This window comes from Erinaceus europaeus, chromosome 7 (assembly GCF_950295315.1).
Source record: "Erinaceus europaeus chromosome 7, mEriEur2.1, whole genome shotgun sequence".
In the NCBI taxonomy this organism is placed as follows: domain Eukaryota; kingdom Metazoa; phylum Chordata; class Mammalia; order Eulipotyphla; family Erinaceidae; genus Erinaceus; species Erinaceus europaeus.
The window spans coordinates 56,821,830-56,849,768 of NC_080168.1; the positions used below are offsets into that span (position 1 = coordinate 56,821,830).

Below are 27,939 nucleotides of genomic sequence, written 5' to 3' on the forward strand. Positions count from 1 at the left end.
TTTACCTTACTGCTTATCACAGGCCTGTGTTTGACTACTTTCAATGATAGGAATCTCAGGAGCCCCAGATAGCCCTTATGTTCTTGTCTAAAAGTCCTTTGTTGTATCGGGCACAAGATGTGAACCCTGGAGTCTTCTGTGTTCCTAGTCAGCTAGATCACTTCTCACAGAGACAACGGATTGGAGAGCCAGATGGTGGCGCACCTGGTTGAGCGCACATGTTTCAGTGTTCACAGACCTAGGTTCGAGCCCCGTTCCCCCCGTACCCCGTCCCCACCTGTGGGGCAAAACTTTGCTAGTGGTGAAGCAGGGCTGTAGGTCTCTCTGTTTCTCTTCCCCCCTGTACCTCCCCCCTCCCTCTCAATTTCTGGCTGTCTCTATCCAATCAATAAATAAAGATAATTAAAAAAAATAGAGAAGTTGGGTTTATCAAATAATGGGCCTATTCTTTGGTTTGTAAAATTCATTCTAATCCATCCTATATTAAATGGCACTCGTTTTTATTAGTATGTCTCTGTTAACTTAAATTGCTGGCAATATATTCTTGCCTGATCTTTTTTATTGTTTGTTTGTTTTTTTGCCTCCAGGGTTATTGCTGGGGCTTGGTGCCTGCATTAGGAATCCACTGCTCCTGGAGGCCATTTTTGCCATTTTTGTTGCCCTTGTTGTTATTATTGTTGTCATTGCTGTTGTAGTTGGATAGGACAGAGAGAAGTGGAGAGAGGAAAGGAAGACAGAGAGGAGGAAAGATAGACATCAGCAGACCTGCTTCACTAATTGTGAGGTGACCCCCCCCCCTGCAGGTGGGGAGCTGGGGGCTCTAACCAGGATTCTTAGGTCGGTCCTTGCACTTCATGCCATGTGTGCTTAACCCACTGCACTACTGCCTGCCCGCCCTTTTTTTCTTTAATGTTTTGTTGATTTATGAAATGAGAACCAGAGCATCCCTCTGGCATAGTAATACCATGCTAAATATTCTCAAAATTTTAATCTGCTGTAATTCTCATTTCAAATGTTCAGGATTAACAGAATCTTAACTTTCCAACCCCCTCTATACCCCACCACCACCACCATTGTGACGTCTATCCATTCTTACTGACAGACTGAATCAGCAGGGATTCAGAGGGCACAGCTTCAGAAAGAACTTTGGCGAATCCAGGATGTAATGGAAGGACTGAGTAAACATAAACAGCAAAGAGTCTCTTCAGAAATAGGTAATTTAGCTCTTTCTTTCACCCTCGGGTAGCTGAGCATAGTGACCCATAGAATTGGGTCTCCTGTTGTATTAGTGGATTTTGAGATCAGACAACAGATGACCTTTTTTGTAACATTGTTTAGGAAGTAAAAATAAATGGTTCTGCCAACTTTACCCACACCAAGGTAAGTCCTTTTGTATTTATAAACTCACAGCTTAGTTTTCTCCCTTTCTTTTTTCTTTCCCTTTCTTCCTTCCTTCCTTCCTTCCTTTCTTCCTTCCTTTCTTTCTCTCTTCCTTTCTTTCTTCCCTTCTTCATTTATTTTTGGAGAAAGAGAACCAGGCATCACTCAGTACATGTGCTGCCAGGGATCAAACTCAGGACCTCATACCTGAGAGTCTACACTTTACCTGCAGTGCCACCTCCCAAACAACAGCATCTTGCGTGTTTTGTTTTCCTATCTCAGAATCACTTCATTGAGAAACACTGCTTGAAAGGATTGTTGTTGTCACAAGGATAAATTTCTGCCTTTGCCTGAGAGAGGTTTCGGTCCATATTACACTCCAGCAAAATGCTCATCCTACCACAGCGTTTTAGTTTAAGGGCTTTATCACCACCACCAAAATAGAACCAGACTATACCTATTTTTCAACATTCTGCCTTTTCCTCCTTTCTAATATAATGATGATGGTGTAAGTACCCCTTAAATACATGATATGTGGTTTATGTTTTTCCTTCTTGTGCTAGTGAGTGTGTGCATTGCTTCTAGGGCTTTTCTGTTTGGATGGTTGATTGGTTGCTTGCTGGGTTGTTGGCTAACAAACCATTCTATAAGAAGCGGTGTTGTGTATTTAACTAAATATACATGCTTGCTCTTACTGGGTTCCAAGCATGAGCAATGAGCACACATTTTCCATTTTGAAAGCCACAGCCAAAAATAACCAAAAAAAGAACATATTAAATTATAATTATACTAGTAATAATGTTTGAGGGGAAAAAAATGTTTTCACACTCTTGTCTAACCTAGATCGTTGGATTTTTTTTTTTTAGTGTAATTGGTTTTAGATTCTGAAAATAGCAATAAATGAGGAATTAGAAACTGTAGGTTTCATTTAAAAGTAAATGAAATAAAAGTATTCCTTTTTCTGAATATTTAGCAATGTATGTTTTATAAGTATTTGTTTATAATTTCTCAATAGGTATGATAGGATCAAAGCCTTTCTCTACAGTTAAGTACAAAAACGAGGTAAGTTTAGATTGCTGTTCTGCCATAAATTACTCTAAATGTTTAAAGCATAGGTTTGAATTGTCTTTTCTACACTTAAAACAAAAATATTTTCTATATTGATATTATTGTTGTAATTCTGACATTTCACTGGTTTAATAACTCAGCATTTCTAACCAATGTGATCTTCTTTCTTTTCTTGATGCGAAGAAATTAATCATTGCTTTTCATCTCTGAAAAGTTTAACTTTGTTATGCTTTTCTAATCTAAGTAATTTGGGTATTTATCATTGTTTCTTGTACCTGCATTAAATCTGCAGGGTAATTGATAGATATGTTGGCTATGTGTCATGCTTATGTAGAGAAAGTACAACTACAAAGAGATACTGCCAACTGAATTGAAAACATCGGTGGTACTTGACTTGTACAAAAGCCAATTGAAAAGAAACGTTTAACAACAAAAAAAGAGCAGAATAAAATGTGTTCATCTTTGCTGTTTCCAAAACAAAAGTAACCTCAAACAGTAATCTGATTTGATGCTGTACTCCAGTACAACACACTAAGTTGTGTATTATAGAAAAATGAGATCATGTCCACTGTAAGAACTCAGTTATTGGCTATTGAAATAATTTAGGGGCTGGAAAGACAGCAACATAAGTCATGCAAAAAGACTTTCATGCCTGAGGCACCAAAAGTCCCAGGTTTAATCACTAGTAAAAAATCAGTGCTGAGCAGTGCTCTGGAAAATAATAATAATAATAATAAATAAATAAATAAATAAATAAATAAATAAGAAAGATTTTTAAACTAATGATCTGAGTGCTGCCATTCAGTGTAATTTTGGCCTTGGCAGTATCCCTTTCATTATCTTAAAGTGAATTTAAGTTTCAGTTACCATTGCGAAGAATTTAGATAATCCTTAATCCACTATGCTTGTCTAAATAAGGTGACTATTCTACAATCTTTAGGAAGAGGAAGTAGTCCCACCTCGTCCTCCACTTCCTCGGTCCTATGACTTTACAGAGCAGCCTCCCATAATCCCCCCTCTGCCCAGTGATAGCAGCTCCTTGCTCTGTTATAGCAGGGGCCCAGTCCATCTGCCTGAAGACAAGAAGATTCATCAAGTTCAAGGATATCCAAGAAATGGATCTCACTGTGTAAGTGGCTGCAATAGCCACAAGACAGTCATATGTGCCCTTCCTGAATTTTTGAAAATTCATTTGTTTTTTAAGCTCTCTGTCTTTTTTTTTTTTTTTAATTTAACGCCCATGCACTATATCCAGTGTGTGTTTTCTTATGTTTGTTTGTAGGCCACATTACAGTGTGTGTGTGTGTGTGTGTGTGTGTGTGTGTGTGTGTGTGTGTGTGTGTGTTTTCTGTTTTGGTTTTACCATTCTCATTCTTAGTGCTTTTTTGATTTTAATAATATTCCAATTTCATGGTTTTTCATAAGTAATCCCAGAAGTAATCTTGCATGTGTCTAAGGAGCAATATGTTGTTATTTATTTATTTGCTAGAAATAGAAGTCAAGAGGGAAAGGGTAGATGGGGGAGAAAGAGTGGCACCTATTTTACCACTCACAAAGCTTTCCCCCTGTAGGTAGGGGACTGGGGGGCTTGAACTCAGATCCTTGCACATTGCAGCATGTGAAGGAGCAATAGTTTGAATGTGTCATGTCATAACACTGTAGACATAATTCTGTCTTTAGATCAGAAAGAAGAGAAAAAGGAAAGGATTATTACTAGAAGTCTTAATACATTCAAAATGTATCTTCTCGGAAAATTACTAGAGCACATTGACTTTGCCAAAGAGAGAAACTATCCTTGGAAATTGGGAATAAGATTTGGGGGTTATGATAATAAATGTAAAATGTAATTAGCAAGGGAAAGAGAACTAGGAGGGAAAGGACTGGGGCTAATTGAGTGTTAATTGGGTTAATAGGGTTACCATGATATCATTTTTAGATGTTAGTTCTCTCTGTGCCATAATAAAAACATTCCTTCTCTGCCCCTAAGAGTAGAATTGAATGTTCTTAATTTTAAAACCAAAATAAAAGGCTTTTCAGTTTTTTTACCTTAATTATAGAATTTGATTGTGTTATGCTTACAGTGGCTAAGACTTATTTTTTTAGAATTTAAATCTTTAGAGGAAAACATTTTAAAAGAAACCTTCAGCGATTTTGTTTTGTGTTGTTGTTTTGTTTGTTGATTGTTGTCTGTTTGTTTGCTAATTATGGGTCTTTTTTTCAAGGGTCCAGATTATAGACTCTACAAGAGTGAGCCAGAGTTAACAACAGTGGCGGAAGTTGATGAATCAAATGGGGAAGAAAAATCAGAGCCTGTTTCAGAAACAGAAACATCTGTTAAAGGTCCGTATTTGGGACATGAATCTCTGTGTTTCTTTGGAAATGTGAGCTATTAATTTAGTTCACCTGTTGATAGCTGTAAATCCACAGTTCTTTATTTGACACCTGTGAAATATGCTGAGTTTCTCATCTAGATGTCTTCCTGTACTGCAGCCTTGGGACGTGTAACAGTGGCTAGATGAAACATTGAAATCTCGGGTGTGAACTCCTAGGTTCCTTCCCTGGCACCTCATGTGCTAGAGTGATATACTGATTCTCTCCTCTCCCTCCTTCTCTTCTTTTCTTGATCATAAAAAAGGAAGGAAGGACATTTTAACATAAAAGCCTGGGAGGCGGCTCATAGGTCAAGCACAGCACTTGGATGTGTGTTGTCCAATAACCTGGCACCATATATGCCAGAGTGATGGTTTTTTTTTCTTTCCTTTCTCTCTCTCTCTTGACTTCATTTAACTGGACAGAGAGAAATAGAGAAGAGAAGGGAAGAGAGAGAGAGATAAAGATACACCTGCATTACTGTTTCATTACTCTTGAGGCTTCCCCACCACCACCTACTACAGCGTTGAGGACTAAGGGTTTAAACCATGTCTTGTGCATGATGGTAGCATGCACTCAACCAGTTGTGCCACTGCCTAACTCCTAAATAAATCATATAGATAGTGTGTGTGTGGCTTTTTTTTTTTCTCTTCTTCTTCTCGTTCTGTTTTTTTATTTGATAGGGCAAAGACAAAGAGAAGGGGAGATAGAGAGAAAGAAGGACAAGGGCAGGGGTAGATAGCATAATAGTTATGTAAACAGACTCTCATACCTAAAGCTACAAGGTCCCAGCTTCAGCCCGAACCACCATAAGCCAGAGCTGAGCAGTACTCTAGGAGGAAAAAAAAAGAATAAATAAATATTTTAAAATAATTTTTTATATTTATTTATTCCCTTTTTAAATATTTATTTATTTTCCCTTTTGGTGTTTTATTGTAGTAGCTATTATTGTTGTTAGTGATGTCAGAAAGACACCTGCAGACCTGCTTCACCACTTGTGAAGTGACTCCCCTGCAGGTGGGGAGCCGGGAGGCTCAAACTGGGATCCTTACACTGGTCCTTGCGCTTTGCGCCACGTGCATTTAACCTTAAACCTCTTGAAAGTCCTGTGCTCTATCGCTGAACTGTCTCTCTGACTCTCATGTCTTCCTTTCAGTCTGGTGCTGTCTCTTCCACCCATCTCCACACAGGCACTCAAATATTACACAAAACTATAAGGGAAAATGTGGGGGCAGTGTTGATGATGGAATTCAATGGTTATTCCTTCAGTGGAGAGGCAGGAGAGGAGATAGAATTAAGGAAGGTGGAACCAGGCGGTAGCATGGTAGCACACCTGGTTAAGCACACACACTGTGGTGTGCAAGTACCCAGGTTCAAACCCCTGGTCCCCACCTGTAGGGGCAAAGCTTCATGAGTGGTGAAGCAGGGCTGCAGGTGTCTCTCTGTCTCTCTCCCTCTCTATGTCCTCCTCCTCTCTCAATTTCTCTCTGTCTCTATCTAATAATAAATAAAGAAATAAACTTTTTTAAAAAAATAAAAAAAAAGAATAAAAGGATTAGGGAAAGTAGGATAAAGTCTGTCAAAGGTAATGAAAGCATTTCCTAAATTCGGTCATGGCTAAAAGGATCATTGTTCTTTATACTTGCTCATGTATTCAGATTCCTTTTCATCTGCATTATGCAGTAAAAAAAAAAAAAAGTGGGGAGAGGTGTATCTTTTCCCATTTATCTCATCAACAGCTATCTATGTAGTTGGTATTAAAGTAGCGTAGCCAGTTGGGAAGTGCATGAAGCATCAGGAATATTACCACCACAAGCAGGAGAAATCGAAAGCAAAGACTCACAACCAGCCACCCACAAGCCAGACCTTTGTTCTCATTCTTGTGGGTGAATACATAATCCAGTTCACCGGTATAAGACTCAGGGAGTATACCACACTTGAGCAGGCCCTTTATAAAAGAGCATATTCACAGAGCCCATAAGCATATGAAAAGGGGCCCAGTCTCTTTAGTCCCAAAGAATGCAAATTAAAACCACTAGGAGTTGCCACTGTACACACACCAGAATGAGGAGCTTTACTGGGGCCGTTACCTTTCTGAACTATCACACTGTTCTTTGTAGCATTTCAACTGTTTTTGCTTGTTTTGTTTTCCAAAGATAGACAGCAATGCCATGATTATAATTTTCCTTATCCATTTCCTAAATTTCATGTCTTGTCTCTCTCTCTTGTGCTAGTAGTGCCACAGGAGGTTGGAGGGGTGAGGGCAGTGGTGCACCCAGTTAAATGCACCATACATAAGGATCCGGGTTTGAGCCCCAGCTCCCTATTTGCAGGGTGTCCGCTTCACAAATGATGAAGCAAGTCTACAGGTGTCTAAATTTCTTTCCCTCACTATGTCCCCACCCCTCTCAATTTCTCTCTGTGGTATCAAATAAAAATAGAAAGAAAAAAATGACCACTGGGATCTGTGGTTTCATAGTATAGGCAACGAGCCCCAGCCCCAGCAATAACCCTGAAGGGGGAAAAAGAAAAAGGGAGAGAGAGAAAAGAAGCAGGGGACAGGTGGTGGCACACCTGGTTAAGCACATACATTACCATGTGCAGGGACCTGGGTTCGAGCCCCCAGTCCTTATCTGCAGTGGGGAGGTGCTTCACAAACCGTGAAGTAGAGCTTCAGGTGTCTCTGTTTCTCTCCTTCACTATCTCCTCCCCACTTTTGGTTTCTCGCTGTCCTATTCAATTAAAAAATAAAATAGATGTATTGCAACAAAGTAAAAGACTGGGGTGGGTGGGGGAGAAGAATACAGGTCCAAGAAGGATGACAGAGGACCTAGTGAGGGTTGTATTGTTATATGGAAAACTGAGAAATGTTATGCATGTACAAACTATTGTATTTACTGTCGAATGTAATACATTAATTCCCCAATAAAGAAATTTAAAAAAAGATAAATTTTAAAAAGTAAAAAAAAAAAAAAAAAAAAAAGACTCTGGGATGGAGGGGAGGGGAGGGGAGGGAAGGGTCCTGGAATATGATGGCAGAGGAGGACCTATAGAGGAGGTTGAAATGTTATGTGGGAAACTAAGAAATATTACGCATGTACAAACTACTGTATTGTACTTTCGACTATACACCATTAATCCCACCAATAAAGGGAAAAAAAATTAAGGATAAAATGACTGCTAGGAGCAGTGGATTTGTAATGTAGGTGGCAGAAAAAAAGGGAGGGAAGAAGGAAGGAAAAAAGAAAAAAGAGAAGGTAGTAGATATCCTCATTCTGGTTTTGACTTTTAATCTTTTCCTTTTGACCATGGTCCTAGCTTTGGTTTCAACTGTCTCTGTTTTGTCATATCATGAAGCATCCATTGTTCTCATTCACTCAAGCCTTTCTTCCTTTTGTAAAAGGAGATTAAATTTTATTAGACCCAGGCCAACAAAATAGTTCCCTTTATTAGTTTGCCATATGTGTGACCCAGGTTTGTGTCCAGCTCATTGAAGGAAGTTTCCGTGCTGTGTTCTGTCTCTTTCTGTCTGTCTTGATTTGAAAAGTCAGCCCAGAGTATACTGTATTGGACATCTTCCTAATGACTGTATTTTTCTTTTGTATGGAAGAGTGATTTTGTTTCTTCATTGTCATCACCTAGGGCATAACCACTCTAGGTCAATGACTTTTGGAGATAGAAAGATGGAGGTGGGAAGTCGGACGATAGCATGGCGCGTGAAGCACACGTGGCACAAAGCTCAAGGACCGGAGAAAGGATCCCGGTTCAAGCCCACGGCTCCCCACCTGCAAGGGGGTCGCTTCACAAGCGGTGAAGCAGGTCTGCAGGTGTCTCCCTCTCTCTGTCTTCCCCTCCTCTCTCCATTTCTCTCTGTCCTATCTAACAACAACAACATCAGTAACAACAACAATAATAACTACAACAATAATAAAAAGACAATAAGGGCAACAAAAGGGAAAATAAATATTAAAAAAAAATTTAAAAAGAAAGATGGAGGGGGAGGAGGGAAAGATGGACAGAGAAGTACACCACAGAACTGAAGCTCCATATATATAATTTTAATGAGAGAGGGAGAGACCAGAGCTCTATTCATCTCTGACTTAAGGTGGTACTGGGAATTGAACCTGGACCACAGGAGCCTTAGGCATGAAAGTTCTTTGCATGACTATACTAACTCTGATCCAGCCCTGAAGCTTCCTTCAGTGCGGGGGGGGGGGGGGGGGTAACCTTGAACCTGGGTCATGCACATGACAAAGCACACACTGCTCACTCAACTCTTGGTTATAGTGATACCAGGATACATTCACGTGAGGATCCTCTGAGGCTCAGGCATGAAGGTTTTTTTTTTTTTTTTTTTTTTTTTTGCATAACTACTATGCTAACTCCCCAGCATGTGTAACATTTTTAATAGCTATGGGAACAGTGTTTAAAGCATGTATAAAATAAAAACAGCCTTTCAGAAGTTGAAAAACAAGATCAGAAAAGAAAACACAAGTAGAACCTGAAATGGAATTGGCATATTGCACCCAAGTAAAAGACTCTGGGGTGGGTGGGTGGGGAGAATACAGGTCCATGAAGGATGATAAATGACATAGTGGGGGTTGTATTGTTAAATGGGAAACTGGGGAATGTTATGCATGTACAAACTATTGTATTTACTGTTGAATGTAAAACATTAATTCCCCAATAAAGAAATAAATTTTAAATAAATAAATAAATAAAAACAGCCTAGGTTTATTATTTTCATACCCATGTCCCTTCTTTTTCATACACTAATTTGATTATTTACCAAACCTACAGATCCTTTAATTACCAGCTGTCTATTGTGGTTATTTATTTATTTATTATAGATACAGACAAGAGAAGATGTCAGAGAGAGAGAGAGAGATAGTATGAGACCACATAAAACTTTCAATACAGTGAAAGCTAGGCTCAAACCTGAGTCACACACATGGCAAAGCAGTGCACTATCCAAGTCTGGTATTTTTGTTGGCCTAAGAAGCAAAAGTTGGGGTGGGGGAGTAGATTTATTAATGAGAGAGAGAGAACCAACACCTTCTTGCCATCAGCTTTTCTTGCCTTGATGAATTTGTGCATGTTTTGTTTTCTGATGCTGGAAGCAGTGTGAGTTCATTTTTTAAAAAATGTGCACAGAAGAAAAAGTGACAGTGACTTCCTGTGACAGTGGATTCTTTGTCAAGGAAGCACAGTGGGACTGAAAGACGCTGAAAGGGAAAGGAGGAACGTCTTGATGCTTCACGTCTCCAGAGTGCCGGTGCATTGAGCATGTGGGGTTAGGACTGTGAAGAAGCAGAGAAATGCTGGTCGATAACAGTTGCAGCTGCTCTGCTCCAGAGCTCTGCAGTCCAGGGAGTCAGTCAAAACACACACACACACACACATACACATACACACACACACACACACACACACACACACACACACACACACACACACACACACACACACACACACTGCATTTCTTACCTTCTTTTCTTTACAGGGTCATTGAGAGGATATATGTTCCCTTAACTATCAGGAAATTTTATAATCCCTGGTTTTTGTTTGTTTGTTTGTTTCATCTTACATCATCTGTTAACCTATAGTTTATTTCTAAATCTAATCTTAAGTATGTCTGGTTGAGTCATTAGCTGGCTTACTAAGCAGAATAACTTCTTCTTCTAGCGTTTGCCAGCAGAATAACTAATAGAAGGCTAGTACATTTCCCCGACTCTTTTCAAATAGTAAATCTGCCTTCTGCTTTTGAAAGCCTTCGAAACAGGCTTTCAAAAGAAAGTGGTGTTGTGTGAGTGGCCGTGTTGTAGAATTCACTACTGTTTTCATTTTTAGGTTCCCACTTTCCTGTTGGAGTTGTCCCTCCAAGAACAAAATCACCAACACCCGAATCTTCTACCATCGCCTCGTATGTAACCTTAAGGAAAACTAAGAAGATGATGGATTCAAGAACGGTATTTAACTAGTTCCTTCTTCCCTTCCTTTCTTCTTTCCTTCCTTTTTTCTTTTTTTTGTCCTTCCCAGGGCTGGGGCCTATACAGTTTCACTGCTCCTGGGTAACTTTTTTATTATTATTATTTATAAAAAGGAAACATTGACAAAACCATAGGATAAGAGGGGTACAACTCCCACAATTCCCACCACCAGATCTCTGCATCCCCTCCCCTCCCCTGATAGCTTTCCCATTCTTTATCCCTCTGGGAGCATGGACCCAAGGTCATTGTGCGATGCAGAAGGTGCAAGGTCTGGCTTCTGTAATTGCTTCCCCGCTGAACATGGGCATTGACTGGTCAACCCATACTGCAGCCTGCCTTTCTCTTTCCCTAGTCGGATTGGGCTCTGGGGAAGCGGGGCTCCATGACACATTGGTCGGGTTGTCTTTCCAGGGAAGTCTGGTTGGCATCATGGTAGCATCTGGAACCTGGTGCCTGAAAAGAGAGTTAACATACAAAACCAAACAAATTGTTGAACAATCATGGACCTAAAGACTGGAATAGTGCAGATGAAGAGTTGGGGGGTCTTCCATTTTGTAGATAGCTAGTAGGCATATTTTAGTTATATTCCAAAGGACCTTTGGCTATACTATTTTTTTTTCTTCCCTGAGCCTGAAATCTGATATGCAGGTGGATCCAAGTTTTTGTCTGGGGATATGATGTCATGGCTGGAGAAGGAACAGAAAGCTGCATCAGGGTAACTTTTAAATTCAGTTCAGAGAGGGATACCTCTGGTGCCATGACTTGAATCTGGGCCAAGGCATGGCAAAACATACACCCTTCCCAGTGAACTATCTCTCTGGCACAAAATTAAATTCCAGTGTTTTCAAACCTAGTAATTGAACCTGGGCCCTCTGAGGCTCAAGCATGAAAGTTCTTTGCATAACTACTATGATTAGCTCCCAGGATTTCATATATGTGTGTGTGTGTGTGTGTGTGTGTGTGTGTGTGTGTTTGTTACCATTTTTGTAAGCAATAAGATTTTTTTTTTTGCCAAAGCAGTAATGCAGATTGAGTTACTATGCATAGTCCATGAATCAGACAGATTTATAAAAGAAAATATGTGACAGGCTATTTCCAAGGGAGGAAACTGTCTAGTATTAAACAAAATAAATAAATAAATAAATAAGGGGCTAGGTGGTGGTGCACCTGGTTAAGTGCACACATTACAGTTCATAAGGATCTGGGTTCAAGCTCCTGGTCCCCACCTGCAGGGGGAAAGCTTCATGAGCAGTGAAGCAGGGCTGCAGGTGTCTCTCTGTCTTTCTCCCTCTCTGTCTCCTCCTTCTCTGGATTTCTGTCTCTATCTAATAATAGATAAATAAAATGATGATAATAATAATAAAATTAAGAGAGGGTTATGGTTGTAGCTCAGCCAGTAGTGTGCACACTTTGCCATATGTACAGACCCAGGTTTGAGTCCCCAGCCACCACATGGGAACATCATGCAAAGGGAACATTTCATAAACAGTCAAGTGGTGCTGTGATGTCTCTTTCTCTTTTCTTCTCTGTCTTTTACCCTCTGTCTGGAAAAAATACAGTAGTCTGCCAGGAGCAGAGGAATTTTTCAGGCCCACAATCCGTGTGTGTGTGTGTGTGTGTGTGTGTGTGTGTGTGTGTGTGTGTGTGTGTGTATTTAATTTTCTTTCCAGTACTGGTGTAATAACTCACCTGGTAGGGTGCCTGGTTTGCCATGTGTACAACCCAGCTGTCTGCCCCTAGCACATCATATAGGAATGCCACCATACTTCAGGAAGCGTTGGTGTGATGGTATCTCTTACTCTCTGTCATGTGCAGGCCCTCTCTTCCCCCTTTACTTCCACCTCAAAAAGTCAACCCAGCACTAAGGAATCTCATCCATAACAAACAAGCAACAGCAGTAGCAACAACAAAAAAATGGAGACATGAAAGCACAGCAGATAAAGCCTTAGACTTTCCATGCTTGAGATCCGAGTTCAACTTGTAGGATTCCATGTGCCAGAGTGATGTTCTTGTTCTCTCCATCTATCCACTCTTTCCCATTAACAAATAGATCTTTAAACAAAATAAAACAAGAAGTGGATTTTGTGGTCCGGGAGGTGGCGCAGTGAATAAAGCATTGTACACTCAAGCATGAGGTCCTGAGTTTGATCCCTAACAGCACATGTACCAGAGTGATGTCTAGTTCTTTCTTTCTTTCCTCCTATCCTTCTCATAAATAAATAAATAAATAAAATCTTTTTTAAAAAATTAAAGATGAAAAAATTTTAAATTATTTTTACATACTTTGTAATCTTAAATTTTATGACATCTTACAATAAAAACAAGGGCAACAAAAAAAGGAAAAGAAATTTTATGACATCTTTATTCTTTTTTTTTTTTTTTTGCCTCCAGGGTTATTGGGTTATTGCTGGGGCTTGGTGCCTGCACTACAAATCCACTGTTCCTGGAGGCCATCTTTTCCCCTTTGTTGCCCTTGTTGTTTATCCTTGTTGTTACTATTACTGTTGTCGTTGTTGTTGGATAGGACAGAGATATGGAGAGAAGAGGGGAAGACAGAGAGGGGGAGAGAAAGATAGACACCTGCAGATCTGCTTCACCGCCTGTGAAGCGACTCCCCTGCAGGTGGGGAGCTGGGGGCTCGAACCAGGATCCTTCCACTGGTCCTTTGCGTCACGTGCACTTAACCCGCTTATTTATACGAAAGCAACAGCCAGAAATTGAGAGGGAAGGAGGAAATAAAGAAGGACACAGACAGAGCAGCCCTGCTTCGTCACTCACAAAGATTTCTCCTGGGGGCCAGGTGGCGGTGCCCCTGGTTGAGTGCACACATTGCAGTGCGCAAGGACCCGGCTTCAAGTCCCCACCTGCAGGGGGAAAGCTTTGCAAGTGGTAAAGTAGTGTTGCAGGTGTCTCTCTGCCTCTCTCCTCTATCACCCTGTTCTCTCTTGATTTCTGGCTGTTTCTTTCTCTTTTTTTCTTTATTTCTTTCTTTTTTCTCTCCCTTCAGCTAAGCAGAAGAGGCTTTTTTATTGTACACGGGTTATATTCAGCCACAAGAAGAACAGAACTAGTCCAGAATGTCAGGTCCAAGGCAAAGCAGCAAAAGAGACTGTGTTTTGGTATGAGCAATGAAGGTCACTCAAGATGGCCGCGTAGGATCAAATGGTGATGTTGTAGATCCGCTGAAACAAGTTCTAGGCTGCAGCACAGAAGTCTAATTTGTACCAGTGCCTCTGGCCTCCAGCATTCCTTATTTCTGCTCCTGTGGCTTCCATGGGTACACAAGTCTACTAGGACTGCTGCCTCATCTTTCTTCTTTTGCGCTTCAGCTGCGAATTCGCTTCTCCCTCCACGTGGCTCTCATCACGTAAAGGATTCTGGGAAGATAGTGCTAAGGCCAAGAGATGATTTCTGGCTGTTTCTATCAAACAAAATAAAGATAATTTAAAAAATTTTTTAAAAATAAGATTTTCCCTGTAGAAGGGGATCAGGGGCTTGAACCTGGGTCCTTATGCATTATAACCTGTGCTCAACCAGGTGCACCACTACCCAGCCCCCCAATCTTAATTAATTAATTTATTTGAACATAATTATTTTAAAAATTTATTTATTTATTTATTTATTTATTTTTACCAGAGCACTGCTCAGCTCTGGCATATGGAGGTGTGGGGGATTGAAACTGGGACTTGAGAGCCTCAGGCATGAAAGTCTCTTTTCATAACCATTATGTTATACCCCCACCCTTATTTATTTTATTTTAATGAGAGAAACAGACAAAAACCCAGAGCAATGCTCAGTTCTGGCTTATGATGGGGCTGGAGATTGAACCTGGGATCTCAGAACCTCAGGCATGAAAAGTCTTTTGTATATAATCATTAAGCTGTCTCCCCAGCCCAATCTTTATTTTTTTTTAAATTCATTTTATTTGTGTGAAATACAATTTTATATGAGAGAGAGAGAGAGAAGTCAGAACAGCACTTTGGTACATGCTACACTAGAGATTGAACTAGCAGGCTCAGGCACACAAGTCTTCACTCTACCAGTTGAGCTTTTTCCCTGCCCTAGTCAATCTTTTTTTTTTTTTTCTTAATCGGTGTTAAAAAAAAAATTGTCCTCCTATCTCACTTCCCTGTGTTTCTTTCCACCACTAACCATACATCACCAATTACCACATAATGATGAAATTGTTTTTGTCTTTCTGGTGGTACCAGGATGACTTTTGAAACCTCCACTTTGCATTTTCTTTATTTAACTATTTATTTCTATTTTTGGCCTTCAGAATTACTGCTAGGGTTTGGTTCTAGCACTACAAATCCTGGTGGCGGTTCTATTTTATTTGGTAGGACAGAGAAAAATTGAGAGTAGAGGGAAGATATGGAGAGAGAAAGACAGATACCTGTAGACCTGCTTCACAGCAGGTGAAGTGTTCCCCCAGCAGGTGGGTAGTGGGGACTTAAACTTGGATCCCTAGGCTGGTCCTTGCTCATAGTACTGTGTGCACTTAACCAGGTGTGTCAATGCCTGGCCCATGATTTTACTTACTTATTTACTTATTTGTTTATTTTTTATTTATTTATGAGAAAGAAGAAAGAGAGAAAGAACTAGACATCACTCTGGTACATGTGCTGCCAGGGATTGAACTCAGGACCTCATGCTTGAGAGTCTAGTGCCTTAGCCACTGCGCCACCTCCCGGACCACTTATTTTTTACTTTTTTGTTAGTTATTTTTGGATAGAGACAGAGAAAATAAATGCATTTTAATATTGCATCAAGGTAAAAGACTCTGGGGTGGTGGGGGAGGCTTCAGATCCTGGAACATGATGGCAAAGGAGGACCTACTGGGGGTGGTGCTGTTATGTGGAAAACTGGAAAATGTCATGCATATACAAACTATTGTATTTACTGTCAACTGTAAACCATTAATCCCCCAATAAAGAAACCTTTTTAAGTATTCTATTTATTTTATTTTTGAAAGAGAAACACCAGCGCTCAGCTCTGACTTATGGTGGTGCAGGGGATTGAACCTGGGACTTTGGAGCTTCAGGCATGAGAGTCTCTTTGCATAACTATTATGCTATCTACCCCCACCCAATAAAGAAATTTTCAAAAATGCATTTTAGAATATTTTTCATTCTGACAAACTTCTCTGAAGTAAATTTTTTTTTTTTTTTTTTTTTTTTTTTTTTTACCAGAGCACTGCTCAGCTCTGGCTTGTGGTGGTGCGGGGGATTGAACCTGGGACTTTGGAGGAGTGAGAGTCTCTTTGCATAACCATTATGCTATCTACCCTCCACCCTCTGAAGTGATTTTGTACTTCCCTGTGTTTCTTTGTAACTTAAAGGAAAGACCGAGAAGTGCAGTGGAACAGCTCTGCCTGGCTGAGAGTACCCGCCCCCGGATGACAGTGGAAGAGCAGATGGAGAGAATCAGGAGACACCAGCAGGCGTGCCTCAGGGAAAAGAAGAAAGGAGCCGGTGTTCTCGGTGCTCTAGACCCCTCGCCCTTACAGAGTCCTTCCAGTCTCCGGGATAATCCCTTCAGGATTTCCCAGGTCTGTCACTGTCACTGTCACTGTCACTGTGTGAATCAAATGTCCTTTCAGTCTTGGTCACATGATTGGTGGGCTTCAGGGTGTCCACATGATGACTGTTTTAGGCTTTTTACTTTTTAGAATGATACACTAAGGGGGTCGGGCAGTAGCACAGCTCGTTAAGTGTACGTGGTGCAAAACACAAGGACTGGCATAGGCTGGTCAAGCCCCTGGCTCCCCACTGCAGGTGAAGCAGGTCTGCAAGTGTCTGTCTTCCTTTCTTTCTTTCTTTCTTTCTTTCTTTCTTTCTTTCTTTCTTTCTTTTTTTCTTTCTTTCTTTTTTATTAGACATTTCTCTTTTTTAATATATTTTTTAATTTTAATTTTATTTTTGAGAGAGATGAAGAGAGAGAGAAAAACACACAGAGAGAAACACCAGAGCACTGCTCAGCTCTGGCTTATGGTGGTGCGGGGAATTGAACCTGGGACTTGGGAGCCTCAGACATGAGAGTCTGTTTGCATAACCATTATGCTGTCTCCCCCGCCCAGTATCTCTCTTTCTATACCCTCTCTGTCTTCCCCTCCTCTCTCCGTTTCTCTCTGTCCTATCCAACAACATCAGTAAACAACAACAACAACAATAATAATAACCACAACAAAAAGGAAAAAAAGTAGTCTCCAGGAGCAGTGGATTCATGGTGCAGGCACCAAGCCCCAGCGATAACCCTGGAGGCAAAAAAAAAAAAGTGATATACTAAAGCAACTTAATGAAATGAAATTACCTCTGGGTTCAAAAACCCAAAACTGGAGAGGTAGTTCATCAGGTAGGGCCTATGCCTTGTCCCCATGTGGGAAACTCTGGTGCTGCTGTGGCATCCTTCCCTTTCTCTGTCTCCACCCTCCCACCCCTGTATGAATGAAAAAAAGTCAAGCAGTAGTGAAGTTGCACATGTGCAAGGCCCTGACTCAGAAAGGAGAGAAAAGAAAGAGGGGAGTCAGGAGGGGACAGGTGCTGGTGCACACAGTTGAACACACATGTGACCATGTGCAAGGACCCAGGTTCAAAACCCTCTCCTTACCTCCCCCCATCTCTACCTGCAGAGGGGAAGGCTTCATGAGTGGTGAAGCTGGTCTGCAGTTATCTCTTTTCCCCTCCCCTTTCCCTCTCAATTTCTCTGTCTTATCAAATATATATATATTGCCTGCAGGGTTACTGCTGGGGCTCGGTGCCTGCACTATGAATCCACTGCTCCTGGAGGCTTCTTTTTTTTTTTCCCCCTTTCGTTGCCCTTGCTTTTTTTATTGTTGTTGTGGTTCTTCTTGTTGTTATTGATGTCGTTATTGTTAGATAGGACAGAGAGAAATCTAGAGAGGAGGAGGAGACATAGAGGGGAGAGAGAAAGATAGATGCCTGCAGACCTGTTTCACCGCCTGTGAAGTGACATCCCTGCAGATGGGGAACCGGGGCCTTGAACTGGGATCCTTACACTGGTCCTTGGGCTTGGTGCCATGTGCACTTAACCCACTGCGCTACCACCCAACCCCCAATAAATGAAATATTTTAAAAATTGCATGAGAAAATAAGTTTTTGGGTTTTTTTTTAAAGATTTTATTTATTTATTAATGAGAAAGATAGGAAAGAGAGAGAAAGATCCAGACATTAGTCTGGTACATGTGCTGCTGGGAATTGAACTCGAGACCTCATGCTTGAGAGAGTCCAATGCTTTATCTACCTCCCAGGCCATGATAGTAAGTTTTCTAAAATGAAGAAAGAAAGAAGGTGAGGAGGAGGAAAGAAGGGAAAGAAAGGGAAAGGAGAAAAAAAAAAAAAAAGAAAGAGCAGTGTAGGAGACGGAACAGTGAGTAAAGTGTTGAATTCTTGAGCATAAGGTCCTGGATTTAATCCCTGGCATTGTATGTGCTAGAGTGAGGCTCTAGTACCCTCTCTCTCCACCCTTTATAAATAAATCGTGGAAAGGAGAGAGAGGGAAGGAGAGGAGAGAAGCAGACAGGCAAAGATGAAGCTCCTTGGCTCCAGTGGTGGACTTAGTCTTTTCTGCTGTGAATCTGATAATGTTAATAGCATAGCTCGTTCACTCTACTGCACAGAGATACTCAGAAGATTAAAACAAAACTGCTTTTGGAAAATTGGCAGTGTTGTGCTGTTATTAGGATAGTCTCTCATTCTCCTCCAATCATATTTTACATTACCGTCCCGCTTTCACATGGCCAACATTTGGCTGGAGTGAGCTCCTAATAAAGCTTCTACGTTTCCTCTGCCTCTCATCTCCACCTCAGCCTCGTAAGGTCACAGTGCTCCCTTCCATATGGGTCTGTTACCAACTTTCAGAACCATCATGCAGACTGGGCTCTCCCTGTGGGCATGTGTGCATCAGCCAAAAGCACTTCCCTGTCATCATAGAAATCCCTTTCCCAGCTCATTAGGAGCAGACAGTGTTGACAAAGAGACTCTGCAGATTAATCCTTGAGTAGCTGCACTTCCTACAGATGACAAAATGTATCATTGAAAAAATAGGGAAAAGTATGGAAGAGTGCCACACATGTGGTTACTGCTGGGGCTCGGTGCCTGCACTATGAATCCACTGCTCCTGGAGGCTATTTTTCCCTTTTGTTGCCCATCATTGTTGTTATTGTTGTTATTTTTACCATTGCTGTTGTTGTTGGATAGGACAGAGAGAAATCGAGAGAGGAGGGGAAGACAGAGGGGGAGAAAAGGATAGACACATGCAGACCTGCTTCACTGCCTGTGAAGCGACCCCCCCTGCAGGTAGGGAGCTGGGGGCTCAAACCAGGATCCTCACGCTGGTCCTTGCATGTCGCACCATGTGCGCTTAACCAGCTGTGCTACCACCCGGCCCTGCTCTGTTGGTTTTCTTAAGGAAACCTTGTGAGTGAAGATCCATCCAGCTGGCTTTACAGCATGGCAGATACAATCTAAAAGCTAGTTGTGACCACATGGAATGAATCTAACAGTGCTCTCCATCTTTTGGACAGACTCGAAGGAGGGACGATAGCATTAAAGAACTGGAGCCTGGCATCAGAGAAGATGATAGGAAGCCAATCCATGAAATGCCAGCCACAGAAACTGTCCGACTAAAAGAAGCTGAACCTGAAAATATGGATATTAGCAAAGAGGTAAGAAGATTACTTTAGCACAGATATCTCAAAGGGGTGAACTTTGTGGACTAGATTAAGTTGGTATGGTTGAAAGAACATTACATCATTTGTGGTCCGGGAGGTGGTGCAGTGGATAGGGCATTGGACTCTCAAGCATGCGGTCCTGAGTTCAGTCCCTGGCAGCACATGTACCAGAGTGATGTCTGGTTCTTTCTCTCTGCTATCATTTCTTATGAATGAATAAATAAAATCTTTAAAGAAAAATTACATCATTCCATCCCAGGGGCCATAAATGAAATGCTGGGTTTTATTTAATGGTTATATATAACCACATGAAAAGAAAAGAAAAGAAAGAAAGGGGGGGTCTAGATGGAAGTTTAAAACAACAAACAATCAAGGATATAAAATACTACTACTAACACACTTTTTTTTTTTTTACACACTTTTTTTTTAAAAAAGTCTTACATCCCCAAAAAGTGATGTGATGTTATAGGCAGGGTAGATAACATAATGGTTATGCAAAGAGATTCTTCTACCTTAGGATCCAAAGTCCCAGGTTCAATCCCCTGGACCACCATAAACTAGAGCTGAGCAGTGCTCTGGTAAAAATAAATACTAACGGGAGTCTGGCTGTAGCGCAGCGGGTTAAGCGCAGGTGGCGCAAAGCACAAGGACCGGCGTAAGGATCCCGGTTCGAACCCCGGCTCCCCACCTGCAGGAGCGTCGCTTCACAGGCGGTGAAGCAGGTCTGCAGGTGTCTATCTTTCTCTCCTCCTCTCTGTCTTCCCCTCCTCTCTCCATTTCTCTCTGTCCTACCCAACAACGACAACAACAATAATAACTACAACAATAAAACAACAAGGGCAACAAAAGGGAATAAATAGACTAAATATTTAAAAAAATAAAAAATAAATAAATACTAACAACAACAAAAAGAACTTTTACCCTAGTATAAATGTGTTAATATATTTTCTTTTTAATATATAATTTTCTTTTAATTTTTTTATCTTTATTGAGAATTTATGGGAGCCTGGTGATGATGCGGCGGGTTATGCACATGTGGCGCAAAGCGCACGACTGGTGTAAGGATCCCAGTTCAAGCCCCCGCTCCCCACCTGCAGTGGAGTCCCTTCACAGGCAGTGAAGCAGGTCTGCAGGTGTCTCTCTTTCTGTCCCCCTCTATCTTACCTTCCTCTCTTCATTTCTCTCTGCCCTCTCCAACAAAGATGACAGCAATAACAACAACAATAATAACAAACAACAAGGGCAACAAAAGGGTAAAAATAAAATTAATTAATTAAAAAAAAAAGAATTCTTCTTCTTCTAGCGTTTGCCCTTCTTCCGTAGCCAGTCAACAGCATCAGGTTGAGCCTGATGTAAAGTTTCGAGACCTCCTTTGAATCTGGAGAGGTGGCAGTCGTTGACTATGTGGGTCATAGTCTGTCTGGAGCCGCAGGGGCAGTTCGGGTCGTCTCTGGCTCCCCAGCGATGGAACATAGCGGCGCACCGGCCATGGCCTGTTCGATAGCGATTGAGGAGGGCCCAATCATAACGTGCTAGGTCAAAGCCAGGTTGATGCTTGCAGGGGTCTGTGATGAGGTGTTTGTTCTTTACCTCAGCTGACTGCCAACTCTGTTTCCAAGAGTCTGGAACAGAGAAGTTCAGTGTAGGTGTAGGAGACCAGATTGGATGACGAGATGTCAAGCGTTGAACAGGGTGGGCGAAGATATCCACGTATATTGGCAGGTCCGGTCGAGCGTAGACATGGGAAATGAACTTAGATGATGCCGCATCCCGACGAATATCTGGCGGGGCGATGTTGCTAAGAACTGGCAGCCATGGAACTGGGGTGGAACGGATGGTTCCAGAAATTATCCTCATGGAGGAATATAATTTGGAATCGACCAAGTGGACATGGGGGCTACGGAACCATACTGGGGCACAGTATTCTGCAGTGGAATAGCATAATGCCAGAGATGATGATCGTAGTGTGGAAGCGCTCGCGCCCCATGAGGAGCTGGCCAGTCTTGCAATGATGTTATTCCTCGCGCCCACCTTTGCTGCAGTTTTTATGAGATGTTTGTGAAATGACAGAGTGCGATCGAGAGTAACACCAAGATAGACTGGCTGGGCTTCATGCCGGATTCTCGTATCGCCAAGCTGCACATTAAGCTCATGCGAGGCCGAGGCATGGTGTAGATGGAAAACAGATGATACCGTTTTTGCAGTGCTAGGGATTAGTCACCATTTTTTACAGTAATCAGATATCAGAATTTATATTTATTCATGAGAAAGATAGGAGGAGAGAAAGAACCAGACATCACTCTGATACATGTGCTGCTGGGGATCAAACTCGGGGTTGGGGCCTCATGCCCTATCCAATGCCCTATCCACTGTGCCACCTCCCAGACCATATCTTTATTTATTTATTGGATAGAGACAGCCAGAAATTGAGATAAACAGGGAGACAGAGAAGGAGAAAGACAGAGAGACACCTACATCACTACTTCACCATTCATGAATCTTTCCCCCTGCATATGGGGACGGGGGGCTTGAACCTGGATCCTTGTACATTGCAACATGTGTGCTCAACCAGGTGCACCACTGCCTGGTCCCAGTATATTTTCATATACTTGAATCTAAGTTTGTATTCCAGTAAATTCAGACTGAACAGGGTATGATTTATTTTTTTCTGGGTGTATTTTTTTATAATAAACTACTTTATTTATTACATATGAGAGAGAGCATCACATATAAGGCAGAGAGGAGAGAGAATACAGATTGCCACTCTGGCTCATGTAGTGCTGGGGATTGAACTGGGAACCTCAGGCCTGAAAATCTGATTTTCTACCAGTTACGCTGTTCCCCTAGTCATATCCCCAGAAGCAACAGAGAAGGTTGCTTCTTGATGTTCCATTCTCCAAAGGGAGCTTGGACAACATACTCTACCTACTACCCAAGGAAATTAGTGCAGCCTGGAATGTTCCTAGCCATGACCACAGAATGAGAGCTCAGACCTACAGGGATGTAGGGGTTACATAGTCTCCTGTACTGACTATAGGCCCCACATCAAACAGGTGGGGTTTACAATTAATAATACTTATATATTTTTCCCACATTTGGAAGCTATTCGCTTCCCTGATCCAGCTTTCTAGTCCTTTTTCCAACTATGACACCATCTCCCCAGACAATAACCTGGGTCCACCTGCATATTAGATATCAGGCTCAGGCAAAATATGGTAGGAATTTTTTTTTTTTTTATCTGCCCAGGAATTTTTTAAAGAGGTATTCGGAGGCCAGATGGTGACACACCTGGTTGAGCACATATGTTACAATGTGCAAGGGCCCAGGTTCAAGCTCTAATCCCCACCCGCAAGGGCAAAGTGTTGTGAGTGATGAAGCAGTGCTGCAGGTGTCTCTAAGTCTCTCTCTCTCTCTCTATCACCCCCCTCCCTCTTAATTTATGGCTGTCTCTATCAAATAAATAAAGATAATAAAAAAGCAAATAAAATAAAAAAGTATTTATTGTGGAAATAGTTTAGATTTAATATCAAATAATAGACTTGATGGGACTACTTTAAAAAAGAAAAAATAAACTTTTTCCTTTTTCTTATTATCCTCTAGTTTAAAAAAACTGAAGATGTTTTGTACGAAACAGTTTTCAAACCTGAGCCAAATGGAGTAAATTCAGAGGAAGCCACAGAAGTTACAGATCAAGAGAGGAATAAAGAACAAGTGCGTGAGGATGCTTCAGACAGGTAATAACTAGTCAACAAAGGAACCATTCACACATGTGGAACTGCTTAGAAATGGTGAACTTCAGTATCTGAACATCTTGGATTCCAGTCCCTGCAAGAGGGTCCCAGGAGGTGGTACAGCAGGTAGAGAACTGGACTTGTAAACATGAGGTCCCAACTTTGATCTCTGATGCTACATATACCAGAGCAGTGCTCTGGTTCCCCTTTTGCTCACAAAAAAAAATAATAATAATAAAGGTGGCGCAAAGTGTAAGGATCCCAGTTTGAGCCCCACCCCGCTCCCCACCTACAGGGGAGTCGCTTCACAGGCTGTGAAGCAGGTCTGCAGGTGTCTATCTTTCTCTCCCCCTCTCTGTCTTCCCCTCCTCTCTCCATTTCTCTCTGTCCTATCCAACAACAAAGACAGACAACAACAATAAAACAAGGGCAATAAAAAGGGAATAAATAAATAAGTAAATATTTAAAATAAAAAAAAAGGCAGGCTGAGGGAGCCTGGTGAAGTACATAGTATTACCTGCAAGGAAAGAAAGAAAAAAGGTCACCAGAAGTAGATTTGTATTGCTAACACTGAGCCGCAGCAACTGGAGGGGAAAAAAGATGGGCTGATATCCCTGCTTTTAAAAATGGGGCATTTTACAATAACACGGGCAACAAAAATGGGAAAAATGACCTCTAGGAGCAGTGGATTCGTAGTGCAGTCACTGAGCCCCAGCAATAACCCTGGGGGGGGGGGGCATTTTATCAGTCTCTGTCTCAAGAGGATTAAGAGATAAGTGTGTACTCAGTGTGATAGTGCAAGTAGTAGGGAGCCTACCTTTTCTCACATGTGCTGTGGTATCTGTCCCTCACTGTCTTTCTCTGTGTCTCTTTCTCTCTGAAAAGGTCCAGGGTGGTGAATTGGTGTTTCTAACATAAGTTAGAAACAACAACAAGATGGAGAAAATACAGATCCAAGAAGGATGACAGAGGACCTAGTGGGGGTTGTATTGTTATATGGAAAACTGGGAAATGTTATGCTTGTACAAACTATTGTATTAACTTTTGAATGTAAAACATTAATTTCCCAATAAAGAAATTTTAAAAAAAGAACAACAAAAAATACTAATACCCAATAAAGAAATAAATTATTTAAAATATATATATATATATATATATATATATACTAATAAATACAAACCACCATGTTTATAGATTGAATGATCTATCTGGAATCTACTCTAAAATAATTTGGAGGGGGACCGAGGTGATAGTGAGCCTGGTTGAGCAGGGACCCGGGACTGCAGATGTGTGTGTTTCTCTCTCTCTGCCCTCCCCACCCACCCCTTTCTTTCTTTCTTTCTTTCTTTCTTTCTTTCTTTCTTTCTTTCTTTCTTTCTTTCTTTCTTTCTTTCTCTCTCTCTCTCTCTCTCTCGTCCCTTTCCTCTCAATTTCTCTCTGTTGCTATCCAAAATAACAATTTGGAGAACAAGAGACAAGGGAATTAGGTAAAATTAGATTGGCAAAATGGGGGGGGGGGGGCAGCAGGCTGTGGCTCACCTGGTTAAGTGCACACATTACCATGTGCAAGGACCGAGGTTCAAACCCCCATTCCCCACCAGCAGGGGAGGGGATACTTCATGAGCAGTGCAGCAAACACTGCAAGTGTCTCTCTGTCTCCCTGCCCCCTCTCAAATTTTCCTCTGCTATAAAATAAAGAAGGAGGAGGAGAAAAAGGAAAACAATGCTTACTAGGAGCAGTAAATTCTTTGTGCAGGCACCAAGCCACAGTGATAATCCTAGTGGCTAAAATAATAATTAGCAAAATAGACATTTTTATTTATTTTCAGATAGAAGGTGAGAGGTAGAGAGAAGAAGGCTCCCAGCAGCCATTTTTCCCCCTTTTTTTCTTTTTTATTAGATAGGACAGAGAAATTGAGAGCGCAGAGGTAAATAGGAAGAGAGATGCTTGCAGACCTGCTTCACCACTCATGAAGCTTTTCCCCTGCAGGTAGGTAGCAGAGGCTTGAACCTGGGTCCTTGAGCATGATAGTGTCTGTGTTCAACCTGGTGTGCTACCCCCTCCACACACACACCACTACCACCACCACATTCACTCGTAATGCTTTGTGTTTGAAGTTTCCATAAGAAGACAAGAAGTGATTAACTGCACATAAAATGTTACATTCTGTGTAGTTGAAATGTACATGGTAATAAGTGGGGATGGTGTCGTGGGAACACCTCATTGCCTTCTGTATTAAAATATCAGCCTCTTGGGAATCGGGCGGTAGTACACCGGGTTAAACGCACATGACACAAAGCACAAGGACTGCTGTAAGGATCCCAGTTCAAGCCCCCAGCTCCCCACCTGCAGGGGAGTCGCTTCACAAGTGGTTAAGCAGGTCTGCAGGTGTCTATCTTTCTCTCCCTCTCTTTGTTTTCCCCTCTCCATTTCTCTCTGTCCTATTCAACAATGATGACATCAATAACAACAATAATAATAACTACTACAGCAATAAAAAAACAAGGGCAAAAAGGGGAAAATAAATAAATAAATCAGCCTCTTATTTTTTCCCCCCATTATCAGCCCTCAAGATGAGACAGAGATCACAAATCATAAAACAGAAGGCCAGCCCGGAGCCAGTACAGAGGACGACGTTTCCGAGCAGGAGGAAAGCGTGATTCCTTATGAGCTAACAACTCCTGAAGCATCTCGAGGAACCCAAACAGTGGCAGGTACTCAGTGCACACGTCCTCATTCTCACCACACCTCCTCTGCACCTATGAACTCATTCATTCCTCCTGTGGCGGTTTAGCAGCTGAGCCTCTAGGCTACAGATTAATCACCCTCTGCTATTGCAAAAGGGATGCAACTAGCAGATGTTGGGGGGCCAGGGCGCTGCTAGCCCAGCTATTGTAGCTTGCAGCCTCTCCTAGCTCTGTCACCTGTTCCTTCTTCGTATTTGTTTGTTTTAGGGTTTTGTTTGTTTGTTTTTTGTGGTGGTGGTATTCTTTCTCATCTTTTTAATATATATATATTTTTTGCCTCCAGGGCTATTGCTGGGGCTTGGCGCCTGCACTACAAATCCACTGCTCCTGGAGGCTACCTTTTTCCCTTTTGTTGCCCTTCTTGTTTATCGTTGTTGGATAAGACAGAGAGAAATGGAGAGAAGAGGGAAAGACAGAGAGATGGAGAGAAAGATAGACACCTGCAGACCTGCTCCACCACTTGTGAAATGACCCCCATGCAGGTGGGGAGCCAGGGGCTCAAACCTGGATTCTTATGCTGGTCCTTGGTCTATGCACCATGTGCACTTAACCCACTGTGCTACCACCCGGCCCCCTTTATTTCATTTTTAAGTGTTTTTTATATTTGATATATATATATTTTTATATTTATTTTATTTATTTATTTTGTTGCCCTTGTTGTTTTATTGTTGTAGTTATTATTGTTGTTCTTGTTGTTGGATAGGACAGAGAGAAATGGAGAGAGGAGGGGAAGACAGAGAGGAGGAGAGAAAGATAGACACCTATTTATTTTATTAATGAGAAAGGAGAAAGAGAAAGAACCAGACATCACCCTGGTACATGTTCTGCCGGGGATTGAACTCAGGACCTGATGCTTAAGAGTCTAGTGCTTTAGCCACTGTGCCACCTCCCGGACCACTATTTGATATTTTGTAGAAACAGAGAAACTGAGAGGAAAGAAGAGTTAGAGAAGGAGAAGGAGAGAGAGAAAGATAAACTTGCAGCTCTGCTTCATCACTCAGGAAATTTCCCCCCCTGCAGGTGGGGATTGGGGCCTTGAACCTGGGTCCTTGCACATGAAAATGTGTGCGCTCAGCTGGGTGTGCCACCACCCAGCCTCCCCCATAATAGACATATATGTACACATTTGCCTATTTATTTACTTATTTATTTTCATAGGACAGAGAGAAATGAAGAGAGGAGGGGAAGACAGAGGGGGAAGAGAAAGATAGAGACCTGCAGACCTGCTTCACCGCCTGAAGGGGGGGGGGCTCGAACCAGATCCTTACTCTGGTCCTTGAGCTTTGCACCGTGTGCGTTTAACCTGCTGCACTATCGCTCAACTCCCTTACATTTGCCTTTTTATTGTTTAGAACATTGGTTTCCCTCATTCCTTCCTTTTCTTCCCTCTTTCCTTCCTTCCTTCCTTCCTTCCTTCCTTCCTTCCTTCCTTCCTTCCTTCCTTCCTTCCTTCCTTCCTTCTTTTTAAAAATTTTTTGATAGTCCAGAGAGAAACAGACTGAGGGGAAGGGGAAGAAAGGGAGAGACAACACCTGTAACACTACTTCACTGTTGGTGAAGTTTCCTCTTACAGGTGGGGACCAGGGTTGGAACCCAGGTCCTTGCACATAACATATGCACTCTACCAGGTGTGCTACCACTTGGCCCTGTTCTTTCTCATCTTAACCGTAGCAACTAGCCTGTTTCTCTGACTTCTCAGACTATTTGCAAACCTACGTCTTAGGGAATTATGGAAGACTAAGTCTGAACTAGCAGAATGAATTCCTCTCATCTTACCACTACCACCACAATCCGCATCTGGATTTGTGTTTTAATAATATGGAGATCTGAAGCATGTTTTATTTTATTTTTAGTATTTATTCCCTTTTGTTGCCCTTGTTTTATTGTTGTAGTTATTATTGTTATTGACATCATCATTGTTGGATAGGACAGAGAGAAATTGAGAGAGGAGGAGAAGACA

The 27,939-nt window shown here is 41.7% G+C and overlaps 1 protein-coding gene across 26 annotated transcripts in view; it reads left to right on the top strand.

The window, feature by feature from the left end:
• The window catches only part of PLEKHA5 (pleckstrin homology domain containing A5), a 297,283-nt gene that overhangs the window by 261,242 nt on the left and 8,102 nt on the right, over positions 1-27,939 (top strand). For 15 of the 26 annotated variants that reach the window (XM_060194437.1, XM_060194441.1, XM_060194439.1 and 12 more), the window contains 9 exons: positions 1,103-1,214; positions 2,396-2,442; positions 3,389-3,577; positions 4,671-4,788; positions 10,669-10,787; positions 16,150-16,359; positions 19,354-19,494; positions 23,101-23,234; positions 25,798-25,946. In XM_060194437.1, the coding sequence (XP_060050420.1) occupies positions 1,103-1,214; positions 2,396-2,442; positions 3,389-3,577; positions 4,671-4,788; positions 10,669-10,787; positions 16,150-16,359; positions 19,354-19,494; positions 23,101-23,234; positions 25,798-25,946 (1,219 nt within the window). The remainder of the gene's footprint in view (positions 1-1,102; positions 1,215-2,395; positions 2,443-3,388; positions 3,578-4,670; positions 4,789-10,668; positions 10,788-16,149; positions 16,360-19,353; positions 19,495-23,100; positions 23,235-25,797; positions 25,947-27,939) is intronic. The other 11 variants (XM_060194445.1, XM_060194451.1, XM_060194448.1 and 8 more) reach the window with 1 other exon arrangement.